Source organism: Strongylocentrotus purpuratus, unplaced genomic scaffold, assembly GCF_000002235.5.
Source record: "Strongylocentrotus purpuratus isolate Spur 01 unplaced genomic scaffold, Spur_5.0 spur5_scaffold_2, whole genome shotgun sequence".
NCBI lineage: Eukaryota > Metazoa > Echinodermata > Echinoidea > Camarodonta > Strongylocentrotidae > Strongylocentrotus > Strongylocentrotus purpuratus.
In genome coordinates, this window is record NW_022145605.1 from 13,261,157 (window position 1) to 13,274,634 (window position 13,478).

Consider the following 13,478-nt stretch of genomic DNA (forward strand, 5'->3'; position numbering starts at 1 on the left):
ATGTTCACTGATCTGTTTCTTTAATTTTCATGCTTTTATTGTAGGCAACTTAAATACAAAGGTAAACGTCTCTTGTAATAATAGCAACTATCTTTTCCTTTTCCTGATGTTGCTTATTTTTGCAGGTCCTGAGAGGAATTTGTGTATCGTAGACTTGAAGCACTTGAGGACTATGAGCAGTCAAGCCAGCATCAGCGATGTCTCAGTTGATTACACCAGCATTGAAGACATCCATGTAAGTATCACCCTCATCTTACACTTTCATATCCAACGTATGTGAATGTCATGTCAAGTAAAATATCATTTCTCTACATTTTCTTTTGATTCTGCGAATGGGCTGTAAATACAAACTTGATGATACTTTGGAAGACACGACCACAACCTGAAGTATGTAATTTCTGATGCAACTATTAACTTTCCTACTATCAAAGAAAAATAAGTATCTGGAACCATCTACCAAGCTCAGCAGTCAATGCAAAAGGAACTTCCTACCGGTACTTCAAGGAGGCTGCTCTACCCTTCATCAGAATTATGCAGCCCCCTGTAGGCTCTCACATAGTATAACTTTACTTGCACTAGACATAGCATATTTTACTGTAAATTAACAAGTGCTTTGTCCACACACCATTTCTGCACTTCATGGCAGTTACTTGCCTCACCTACCATTCAAGTATAGCTCCCTGAGTGAGCTGCCAAAGGGATTACCCAACCAAGTACCATGCAAATGCCAGCTCCTGGGTTATTCTCTCCTTCCATTCTCTATGACCCTACAATCGAAACCCTCACTTGTTGATGGTCCATCTTTTATCTCATACAGTCATGTCACCTGTTTGCTTGTGGGAAGGTAGATGGATCGTTCTACCTGTGTGCTGCCATGCCTACCAAGATTAGCATCCTCAAATACAGCGAAGGACTCTCCAAGTTCTGTGTCAGAAAGGTACATCTTTTTAATAATTGTTGAAATATTGATTATACGACACATGCTTCAGCAACAATTACTCTGCCATTTATATCCGATACTAACCAAATCCTTTACTGCAACACCTGACCAAACATTTTTCTTAAGGGGTAAGTCCATTCCACAAATAAATTACTTTTAATAGAAGCAGAAGCATCAGACAAACCAATCAAAAAAAGTTTGAGCAAAATCGGATAACTAATAAGAAAGTTATGAATTTTTAAAAAAAGGATGTCAAACTATAGAACAAGTTTTTTGGGAGTGGACTTGGCCTTTAAGCCTAAATCAAACCTTTCAATCCAGTCTAGAACCCAATCGCAACCCAAGCCCTGATCCTGTATATTTGACAAAGTATATCCCAGAGCAAAGGTTGTTAATTAAAAAAAAGAAGATTATTAGTTTGGACCTACACCAAGAAAAACATTGTTCATCCATAATAAAGGAAAGCCTTAACTGAAGCCATGAACTTTACCAAACAATGCTCAATACATCAAAGAATATCATTTGATGTATTATAATAAAGATCTCCCTCCACTTCTGTTGTTGACTCCTCAAAATATTAATTGCTCTTGATAATTTCTGTGTTTTGTAGGAGATTCAGACAGCAGAGCCTTCAAGCTGTCTGCTCTTCACGGAAGCCAGTATCCTTGCAGGGACAGACCGTTTCTATGAGATAGAACTGAAAGATTTCAAGATTGATGGTAAGTCTTGTGTTTTGACTATATTTTTTTCCTTCCAAATCAAGATTAAATAGAATCATATTTATCCTGGGAGTCTGTGCCATAATGAGCTGCCCTTCTTATGTAGAAACCATTTCTAGAAGTTCATTTACAGGAAAATTATTATTTTTTCACTTTTGTAACTTTATTTATTACTTTTAACGTCATCTTTCATTTCAATATTTTTCTTTTGAAGTACATCTGTATCTCCATGATATAAAACAACACACTGATTTACTTTACATAGAGTTTCTGCTAAGACTATTTCTTTTTCTTCCAAATCTTGATTAAAGAAAATTATATCTACCACGGGAGTCTGTGCCATTATGAGCTGCCCTTCTTATACGGAAACCATTTCTAGAAGTTCATTTACAGGAAAAAAGTACATCTTTTTCTCCATGATGTAAAACGAGACATTGATTTAATACTTGTTGCAGAGTTTCTGGAGTCGACCGATACCAGCCTAGCGTTTGCTGTGTATGGAGCATCTCAGCTTGATAGCTTCCCAATCGCAGCCATACAGGTAGCACCGGATGGAGAGCCACAAGAATTCCTACTCTGTTTCCATGGTAACTATTTTCATCAACTTCTTGGAATATTGTTCAGTCTGTTCTTTAGATAGCATGCTTACGAAATGGGTCAGCAAAGTAAATTTGGGCCGGAAAGCTTTAACATATCCTTGATATCTTGAATGTCGGGAAATGAAATGTTAGAAAACAATGAAAAACACTGAAATGTTATAGTTTGTTCTCTCAAACCATAGTTAGTCAGTATATCAAGGGTTGAGACCTGAAAAAACCTAGCCTGCTGTTAGCTTTGGAAATTCTTATCTTGCCCAGTGTTTTATCATATTAAGAAAGAAAAGATTTCATCACTTGTCTTATCTATTTTTTCCAGAGTTTGGCATCTTTGTTGATAGTAAAGGTCGAAGGTCAAGACCTGACGACATGAAATGGTCCAGACTGCCGTTGGCATTCACCTATCGTCAGCCATACCTCTATATGGCCCATTTCAACTCTGTAGAGGTCTGTGAGATCAAGCACACCGCTGAACCAGAGAGGTTTGTCATCTTTAAATTGGCGTTCATCTTTAATTGAAGATTATCCATGTATCAGGGATGCCAATTTTCAGTCCCTGACGAGTTATTTTCAGACCATAGTTTAGGCTTTTTTGTGTACAAAATAGCTCATTCTAGGTGATGTCCAGGCCCTCTGATCAATTCTAACTGGCATTCCTGATGTTTGTAAAAAAGATAAATTAGAGGGCACATATTGTAGTATGCAACAAAAGAATAATACATTTTATTGGACTTGATAATTTGTCCTTTGTCTCTGTGCTACATATTGTGTTATTAAGTGAATTTTCATTTCCAGGTATCGTACATCTAAAGATTTGTTGATCTGGCATGTTCTCTGTTGACAAACATTACTACAGACTTACCGGTATCAATTCAGCCATTGGCTGGACTGAATTTTGATTAATAAACCATTTAAATTCAATTTATTTTGTCAAAGATAAAGGTGCGGTCAGGCCTGGGTGAGATGAACTTGCTATTGGTGTATAGTAGATGTAGAGTAGGGATAGGTGTACTATTGGGTCCAAGGTTAAGTTGGGACGCTACTTAGTGCAAGTGTCGTAAAACTATGAATCTTTATTCCATTTCTGTTGATGTGTTTGTCTATACCCCCAGTGAAGGGAACCGAACATTCCTGAGCCAGGCCAACCCTCGCTTCGTCGGCCCGGCCATCACCCCCGGGGCCGTTTACATCGCCTCCCTGGGAGACCGTAGCGTGGAGCTGATGTGCCTCCAGGGAAACTACGCCTCCGGTGGCTCCTCCAGGAGCAGCTCCGCGTGCCAGCTGGATACCAGCGGAAGCACCGTGGGGGACAGTGTGAGCGTCGCGGGAGACAGTGGGCGTGGCACCACCACCATGCCCCCTCCACCACCTGTGACGTTGGTCAAGAGGACCCCTAGTACCCAGAGCACGACCCCTCTCGTACATAAGAGATCCACAAGGAGGTATGTGTTAAGAGTGTATTTATATCTCTTTGGTTACATTTACAGTCAAACCTGCTTTGGTGACCACCCGTCTGCAGAGACCACATTTTGGTTTACCTTGCAATAGGTTTCTGATTGAAACATGTACTAAAGGAACCTGTCTACAAAGACCCTTTTTGTGTTTCCCTTGGGCGGTCGCTATAGACGGGTTTGACTGTGTAAGCTGATTGTATTTAATGTATTATTTGGGAATGAAATTAGAAATCTGTCTCCACTTGATTAAGTTGAATTTCTTGTCATAAGTGTATCAGAGATCAGGTAAATCATGAAAAACAATAACAGAGGAAGTAATCAATCATTGCCTGTGTAATTATGATCAAATATCTTTCTATAATGAATATGTGATATCGTTTGTAGACATTTCAAATACAGACCTCTGGGGTCTCTAGGACAAGTCTTTTTCATTCTTTATGCTATTGTTACTTCCCGTAAAGATTTTAATACAATGAAATAGATAACATCAGAATAACTTTGGATGCTCTTTCTTTTATCCCTGTCTTATGTGCACACGTTTCTACATATCTCGGTCCCAATACAAGCATTCCCTTTTCCTCACGGTCCAATGTGCATTTGTCTCCTTTACCTTCCAGCTCCATGAAGCGCCCTCTCCAGGAATCTTGGAGCAACACTCCAAAGGGCAAGTTCAGCCGTACCGCAGCGAGAGCATCAGCTAGGGTGCCCTCTACGTCCTCCTCTGAAGATGAAGTGAAAGCTAGCTGTGGTCTCAAGTATGGTACAGTCACATGCAGGAAGACCAGGAGTACCAAACGATAGACACACCCAAGATTTCCCAGTTCCAGGAAGCGCTGTCTTCAGGAATCTTGGAGCAACATTCTGAACACTGAATATGGCTTCAAATACATTACACATGTGCTGGAAGATGAGAATTAGCAAGCGATAAATACAACTGAGCTTGTAGTGTAGGGTTATGCAAATTTGAATGTGCAGATAGAATATAAAAAGATAGATAATAGAAGTGTATAGTTTACCCATCTGCTACAAGCCAGAAAGGTAATTGTTATCATTCCTTTCAGGATTACAATTAATGCCCCTTTAGATTTTACCTGTTGATATGTATCTCAATGTACAGAACTTGGGCTATATGACAAGTGTGGAGAGCAGTGTATTGTTTGAATGTTTTATGAAAAGCAGTAACAACCATTTGTACAAAATCTCCAATTCTTTCTCTGCTTAAAGATCAAACAATTATAACATTCTTCTTCTTCTTCTAATGCTGTTTGTGAACAGACTGCCTACTATACATTTTTTTTAAACAGTTTCCTGTATATTTTTCATACATTTTCTGTAAATACATATGAAATCTTTTAATTCTAGAAACTTACCAGGCAAGAATGAGCTGTGAACCTACGGATTTGTTTCATTCAAGTAGAGGCATGTACAAAACTTTAAGAGCAATAACTGTACATAATTATATGTCTTTAGAATGCACCTGAGAAGATATGTGTAGGTTAAGGTAGATATTAGATAAATTTTATCATGTATAAATGTTCAATTTGTATTATACATGTATCGCTAATTATCCTAATTGGATCATAGTGTACCTTCTCTTTCTGCCTTCATGAATTGTTAAAAGAAAACAGATAAAATTAGTGTAAGAAATTGTTTGTTTCGCAAAATGTCAGAGCTTGATCTTTGTAAGATATGGCAATTGTATATAAAGACTTTAACACATTTAATTGTTTGTAGAAACAGTAAAGACTGTGATGTGTAAACTGAGATATGTAATAACTTTGAAATGTACATATTGTAATTATAATGTATATTACTTAGAATTATAAATTTCAATGAATAAATTGGAGTCTCAAGATTAATATCTATGTAAATTATTGTACAGTAGCTATACACATATTACTATTCTAAACTTTTGAAAATAATTCGATTTTGGAATATCACCCATTTTTCATAGACCTCGGCCCGAAATGGCGATAGGTAAATGGGTCTTGTTTGGGCATTTTGTCACAGTGATCGGTTACTTCATAGGCATCAGATAGACAAACAATTTAATGCCGTATTGGCTTGCGATGTTTTGTACTTTCTGAGATCTGATGAGATGAGACCTTATGAATTAATTTATGCCGAATTTGCTTGGTTTGGAATTTTATGCTACGATTGCTGTACTGGCATTTATCTGCATGATGTTTTAGGTTGAATGTATGGTCAGAGTTTGGATAGACCCATCTTCGCTTGGTTAATAGCAATGGCATGAATACCATTTTGGTTTCTTTGGAATAAATATAAAGAGAAATGCATGATATTTTAATAGTACAGACTTATTGGCGATTTGCATGAATGAAGAAGGCTGATGCTTTCATAATAAATTGTCAGAATACTGGAGCTGCTCATACTTGTCAGCTCAATAATCAGGAATTATTCTCAATTGTGAACAAAATTCTCATTTCTCATTTTAAAACTGAATGCTTTGCATGCTATAATGTATTATATTTTCTCTTGTTTTATATGTACATAGACGTGGATGAAGTACGATTACACAAATGATGGTATGTGAATGAATGAAGCGTACCACAACATGATCCCACTGCAATTCCTCTGTGGAAGAAATTGCATACCGGTAATCATCTGATATTAGAAACTAAATGTAAAAATTCCTGGTTGAAGTTTTCTAATAGTTATGTAATTAGTAAATCAAAATGGCTGTGTTTTGTGGTCATTCTGGTTAGGGATAAAGTCCATTTGACTGCCATATGTAGTGACATTAAACTGTGATTGGAAGCTGATAATCATGCTTTTTCTCTGACTTCTAGGCCCACTATATCCCCAGAATGTCAATTTAATTTTGTTCAAATGACCATGGGGAACATTAACCAGGAAGAATTCACATCTATGATTTTGCGATTTCTTCATAAATCATATCACAGGAGGATTGTAGAGTATGTGTGTGTGTGTGTGTTGGGCTTAATGCACTGTCATCATCCTGCAGGTGATTATAAAAGCCATCGAACATCTGACGTGATGGTGAATTAAATTGTATGATACATAAAGGCAAGTGGATTTGTGTGCTTGTATTATTTCATGTCCTCTGTTGAGGTAAGATGCTGCGAAAGAAATGATTGGATGGAGACCTGATCTTGATGTTAATTAAAAAGAAAAAGAAAGAGACAAATTTGTGACTATGAGATGAGATACTAAAAGGAAAGACATTGGCTGGATCCACTCATGCTGGTGGGGGAGGGGGTGAAATATTCTGTTTTCATTGTGATATGTCATGAATAATTTCTTCCACTTCCTATACTGAATTTAGGGTGGAGGCACATATACTATATATAGGAGACGCAGTTGCAATTGTCTTGTTTTTTCCCACACTGCATCAGCTGTTTTGGGGATGTGTACAGTACTTATATAGCTGGGGTATAGCAATGAGGGGGCAATGAACCATTGGAGTGGGAGCATCAGTCCTACTTAAAAAAAAGTGCAAATGTACAATACTACTGATTAGGGGGTGCGGGAGGTGATTCATGAGTTTTGTCCTTTCACCCTTTTCCCTTTCTTTCCTCTCTCTCTCTCTCTTTCTCTCTTTCTTTTTACATTTTCTCCCCCATATACATGTAGCTAATTTGTAGGCGGCTATTAAAGCCAAGAATTAAATGTGGAAGAGAAAGAGGAAAGCAAAATACATCTGAATACATTTTGAAATAAATGTTTTTATTCCAATCTACAAAATGAAGAAAAATAAATCACAGAAATAGATACAAACTTAACAGATATTTTTGATTATCACATGTCCAAATTACACATTTATAATACATTAAATTATTTTGTATGTTCCTTTTATGTGAAAGTCTTGGTATATCAATTTAATTGATATTTATTATTTATGTTAAAAGTATCTAAAAATATAGGTATACCAAACCAGAATCGCTGTAAGCAACACTTATTTATTTGTAGTTTTGTACAATGTAAATATTATCTTTACCAGAAGGGAAAATCTTCAGGCAACTGTACATTAGTGTAACGTAAGTTCATTTTTGCTTCATTATCAGGAAATGTACAAACATTTTTTCAAGATTCTGTACAATATTAACCACAGGCTATTATCAAACTACATCAATAGCTAGCATGTGAGTCATTAATATACGTGTCCCTCTCTCTCAATTAAAAGATGAAATTGAAGTTGACGACAGAGGTCTTGTCAGCCCCACACCTGACAGATAATCTAAGGATAACGTGACTTGGATTAGCTCTTAAATAGACTATTGATATAGGGGCTGTACTGAATCAATACTTTTATTAGAGGTGGTATTAATTATCAAAACTATTTTATTTCCTATTTTAGAGAAGAGGTTGAATTGTCACAACAAATTCAAATGCACCTTTTCATTGATGTTTTTAAAAATGTTCTATGAGCTTTTCAAGTCCGCAGCCACCTACGCCAGTCATTATTTACTATTGCCTCTTCATAACTTAGATTTGTTAAGACAATTAAACTATTTCTCTTCTCTCTATAATAAATGATATAATCGTTTTCAGAATACCTCTCCACAAGTTTAATCAAAGGAATGCCATCACCATTTCACCATGGTTTTACAGCACACGACAGAAACAAACTTGTACAAAGATTACATTTTGATGCGTTCCTACATGTAAATGCATACATACTTAGATAGAACCATGTATTCCAATCATTTTACAGAGCCTTAAAACGTTTACCCGCTTATTTCGAACCATCAAATCCATGTTATACATGTATATATGACGAATATGTCAGTTCATAATGAAGGCGACTAGTTATAGCATACTGGTATGTACATGTACATTGTGGAAAATGAAAAAAGGTACTTCTACTGCATAATATGTGTGGTATTCATAACAGATTGTACAAAAATTGTGTTATTTAAATCTCTTAATTATGCCATTTGAACAGGCACTGCATAAAAAGAAATTTCAACACAAATAACAAAATACAACTTGTGCAATTGTAAATTGTATGAAACGTATGCTTGCTAAATTGCTATTGCCAGTAAGAAATGAGATACATGTACCAGCAGATTTCCATGCACTTGCTGAAATACAGATATAAATATTAATATAAAACCTTTAGTTATTCAGATGTGCTCTTGTTAAGTAGAACCATTTGTTGATTACAATGAAACCATTTTAAAATCCTACAAATCTCTACAAATAAATAGATCTAGAGTCTATACTGTAATCAGAGTAAAGAAGCACCCTGCACATTACAATGCATACTGATGCATGGGCTAACGGTACACAATTTAAAAAAAAAATGCAAACATATCATATCTACTCTCAAAAATAATATGCAAACAAACAGACAAACAAAACACTAAAAATCAATAATTCTAGACTGGAAAATAATCTCTTTGCTCAGGTTCTGTGTAACATAGTTCATAATAATCATTACTACTGTAGTCATAATGCTAACAATGTGAGGTTATTCACATGCATTAATTAGCATTTCATATACATGTATGCCTCACGTCAAAAGTGCATTTACTGACCTTCCATACGCAAAACAAAGCAAATGCAATGTTTTTTAATGGATATCCTTTCATTGCTATTCTTCTTAATGAGCTATACAGAGAGATTCCACAGTATCGACCAATTGTAGCCTGACAAGAGACCTGTCACGTAGCTTCTTACATGAATTTACTAATCTGATAGAAATTGATATAACTAGTAGTTAACTACCATCATGGTGGTACCTGTAATTGTAGGACACACATAGCGATAGCAATCTTATTGTCATTTAAATACATATTTCTCTGCATACTAAAGTACAGTAACTAGAGCAACGTGTGCAGTACAGAGTTTAATCTCTGTGTTCAGCATTTAATTCACAAGCTTTAAAAGGTAGTTTGACCTATGGGTAAAAAAAGCAAATGTCACCAAGGCAGGGTTACATGAAACTGTCATAAGTACAAGTTCTCTGACAACCCTTTAAGACGCATGTATTAAATTTACACAAGTTTTAATGGGATGTCGGTGAACTTGTAATTATGATGGTTTCATGAAACAGCGCCCAGGTAGATAACTATCTTCAAGGAAGGAGAACTAAAGTTTGACTATTCTCACACTATGCTTATCTAGTGGACACTTTTGTGAATCATTTATAAGAGTCTTTGTCAAGGCAAAAGACTTGCACAAACTTCATGTTAAGGGGGGCATTTCACAAAGCCTTTTTTTTTTTAAATGACAAGTGACAAAAATCAGTGACAAATCTGATGATAACCAATCAGGAGCAAGGATTTCAGTAGCGTATAACAAAAACTGTCAATTGTCACTGATGACAAGTTTTGTGAAACGCCCCCTGGTATTCGATCATTTGGCAGCATGAAACTTTCACAAATCTCATCTGAGCTAATCATGGAATATTAGAAAGTTTCGTGCGAGCATAGTTTCAGGTTGTAAAGTACATGTACAGTCAAACCTGTACATAAAGGCCACCCAAGGGAAGCAGAAAAGGTGGCCACTGTAGACAGGTGACCTTTCTAGACAGGTTCTACAACACACCTTTTTCTCTACAGTGAGTCAAGATGCATGGTCAGTATAGACAGGTGGCCTTTATAGAGAGTTGGCCACTAACACAGGTTCAACTGTATATGAATCATGGTTTGTAGCTACTGTGGTAAGAAACCTTGACAAAGTAGACATGTCAACCACAACGTCACTACGGTCTAGGGGAAAGAATCAAAATGAGCAAGGATTTGCTTATCTATTGGACTGGTTGATCTACAGTGTTGGTTGTGGAATCTGTAGGCTTCATGACGTCGGGTAGCTCCGGGGGGTTTGAGTAGGGAGTGATGTTTAGTTGCTCAAAGTCAGCCCCTTCACCTGCAGATAGGAAGATAGTAATCAAAGAATGTACATCAATAAGAGAATGTGGGGCATATTGTGGGGCATATTGTGGGGGATATTTTGGTGCTCAGGTTTGAGTGAATAGATGATTCAGATTAATGAAGATTATTTAGACCTCATACATAAGCAGAAACCAGAGGCATAAAAAGATCGGCACCCAAGAAGTAGGAACAATCTCATGGCATTGGGAATATATGTTATAAGAAACTAAATCTTCTCACTTGGCTTTACCTATTGAATACTATGATCAAGGTATTTGATATCTTACAATTCTTGAGACTGAAAATAAAAGGGGAAAAAATGACTTCAACTTCCTATGGGGGAGAAAGTTTAACAGAGGGAAAGAGAAGTTTAACAGAGTGAAAGAGAAGGCTAACTCTAACTTATAAAAATATGAAGTAAATAGTTAATATTAACTGAAAGTGTGTTTAATTTCTTTAGAAAAACTGCACTAGCTGGAAAAAACTTTTTACATCATATTTAGCAAAATGATCAATGAAAGTGACAAGCCCTGGCGAGCAACTCTTACATTCTCTGAAGGCAAGCCCCAACATGGCCGGAGCCTGTGCCTTGGCTGTATTGCTCGTCAATCCACAGTCTCCCAGCGTCTTGGTATCGTCAAGCGTGTCTCCATCCTTGTACAACTGCTGGTCCTCTGGCCCCCTCTTTGTGATGCCCTCGATGATTCGCTTCAGCTCAAACACTGTGTTTGTCTCCTTGGCGTCCGTGAAGATGGTCGTCTTCTGACGCTTGATCATCAAGAAGACATCCTGAATGGGCAAACAATAAGATTATGTGGTGGTGGTTATTTTACCTGGCTGCTAAGAAAGCATAAATGCTTGTTGGTAAATAGTAAGCAACCAGACGGCTGACGGCTTGAGGTCCTCTCCGTGTGACCTGGTAATGAGGATTAATGCCTTACCAAAGGGCACTAGTGCATCGACTTGTGATAGACATTTCATTTCACAAATTATTGAAGTCATTATTTATGTAGGATAATCAGTGGTTAAGTGGTTGTGTGTTCAACATCTGGAATACATTCCTCTCCTTTCTTTACTTCATCTCATTCTTCTTTCTTCTTCTCCTAGCTCTTCCCCCTTGTTCCTTTTCATCGATCTTCTTCTCCTTTTCCTACATAATTTGTATATTGTTAATTTGTTGGCAGTTACATGTGTAGTAGAGCTAGAGGGTAGCAAGTTTCACCATGATCATTATTGGTTTGGACTAACAAGGTTTCTTGTGTTTGTCATGTTGGTATACAAATACCAGGGACGTATCAACTATTATTGATGGAAAATTGTCTTTTTAAAATTTTACTTCTTAATCAAGCGGCGTAGGCGTAGCTAGCCTAAATCTAGCAAATGGGAAAGGAGCTCACAAGATAGGCCACAATTTTAATTTGTGCTTGATTGATTGCAAATTTAACAACTTATTTTATCTTTTTTAATCAGATTTTGCTTCAACTTTCATTGTCTAACTGGGGGTTTCCCCCTTTTTTAACTTTAAAAATTAAAGTGGGTCTTTTTCAAAGACAAAGTTTCGATTTGTTTCAATTTGACAATGACATATTTATCACTAACAAAGAATTTTAATAATACTGCCCCCACAGCCCACTGGCACTGACAATGGACATGTTTTTCTCAACGCCCGACGCCGACGCAATGGATCTCTGGCTTCTCCGCAGCACCGGCCGGGCCGCGAAGCAGCGATGCCGAAGCTAGCCCAGAGCCACCGAAGCGAAGGTGAACTCGCACTCATCACACTGCACAATCACACATGCACGGCACATCCACAGGCACAGTCAATGACTAAATGAATTAATGAACGATAAGTTTCATGATAATACTAAAAACGTACCATGCTGTCACTTTAGTGATAATATAAAGCACCCAATCGAGGTAGAATTAACGATAAATCGAAATTAATATGCTCGGCAACACAGATCTCAACAAAGCCAAGGATAAGTTCCAAATAAAGACTACGGACAGTGGTGAATAATAAAATACGACCGGTACAAATTGGCAACGTATAATGCGTGTAGAATACTGATATAAATAAAATAGATGGTATACATTTCACAAAAAGGTAATATTTAATTCCTTAAAATAATTTTTGTAAATGGAAAAAAGTTTTATTATATCACTTTTAGTTCAAACTTATTAATATTTAATGTAATTTCCGTTAATTTCTTTTTAGTTGCCAATCTAACTGGTTTCTAAGAAAGAAAGGATACCAATCATTGGAGTATACACATGCGCATGCGCCAATGCAATGCAATATTATCGACCCTTGGACCATCTCGAGTTTGATAAATTTTCGTTTGGTTACAAAATAATTTTAAAATTGGCTATGTAGTACCCTTCGATAAAGAGCGCGGTAACAACATTTTACATTTTGACTCCCCTCCCCCGAAAAGGATACCGAGAGGATATGATCCCCTACTAACAGATAGAACAAAAAAAAACACCTCCCCCCCCCCAAAAAAAAAAAAAAAAAAACTATGATAATAACCACAAAACAAAAACAAAAAAAAACACTATATCAAAACAAAACAAGACAAAGCAAAACAAAACAAATGAAAGCAAAACAAAACTAAACTGAACTAAAGAAACTAAACTAAACTAAACTAACTAATCTAAACTAAACTAAACTAAACTATAAACTTAAACTAAACTAAAATAAACTATTTATAAAAAGTAAAACTGAAACTAAAACTCAGACAAATCCATACAAAACAAAGCAAAATAAGTATTACAAAAAGCAAAACAAATATAAAACAAAACAAACCAATGCAAAACAAGGCAAAACAAATAGAAAACAAACCTAAACCAATACAAAACAAAACAAAACAGATGGAAAACAAATAAAACACAGCGCTAAACAAAACTAT

General features: G+C 36.4%; 2 protein-coding genes across 2 annotated transcripts in view; one reads left to right on the plus strand and one right to left on the minus strand.

The window, feature by feature from the left end:
• The window catches only part of LOC579556 (citron Rho-interacting kinase), a 34,563-nt gene extending 27,802 nt beyond the window's left edge, over nt 1-6,761 (plus strand). Inside the window, exons 32-38 of the mRNA XM_030991053.1 lie at nt 126-235; nt 818-937; nt 1,551-1,659; nt 2,115-2,246; nt 2,575-2,737; nt 3,368-3,697; nt 4,327-6,761. Coding sequence (XP_030846913.1) covers nt 126-235; nt 818-937; nt 1,551-1,659; nt 2,115-2,246; nt 2,575-2,737; nt 3,368-3,697; nt 4,327-4,510 — 1,148 coding nt within the window. The 3' untranslated portion in view covers nt 4,511-6,761. The remainder of the gene's footprint in view (nt 1-125; nt 236-817; nt 938-1,550; nt 1,660-2,114; nt 2,247-2,574; nt 2,738-3,367; nt 3,698-4,326) is intronic.
• Nucleotides 6,762-7,396: 635 nt separating this feature from the next.
• Nucleotides 7,397-12,592, minus strand: LOC753537 (elongin-B). Its single transcript, XM_001177216.4, has 3 exons — nt 12,446-12,592; nt 11,118-11,358; nt 7,397-10,564 (listed from the first exon to the last, which is right to left on the minus strand). The coding sequence occupies exons 1-3, from the start codon at nt 12,446-12,448 to the stop codon at nt 10,446-10,448; spliced, it is 363 nt and encodes a 120-aa protein (XP_001177216.1). The 5' UTR covers nt 12,449-12,592; the 3' UTR covers nt 7,397-10,445.
• Between the last annotated feature and the right edge of the window lie 886 nt (nt 12,593-13,478).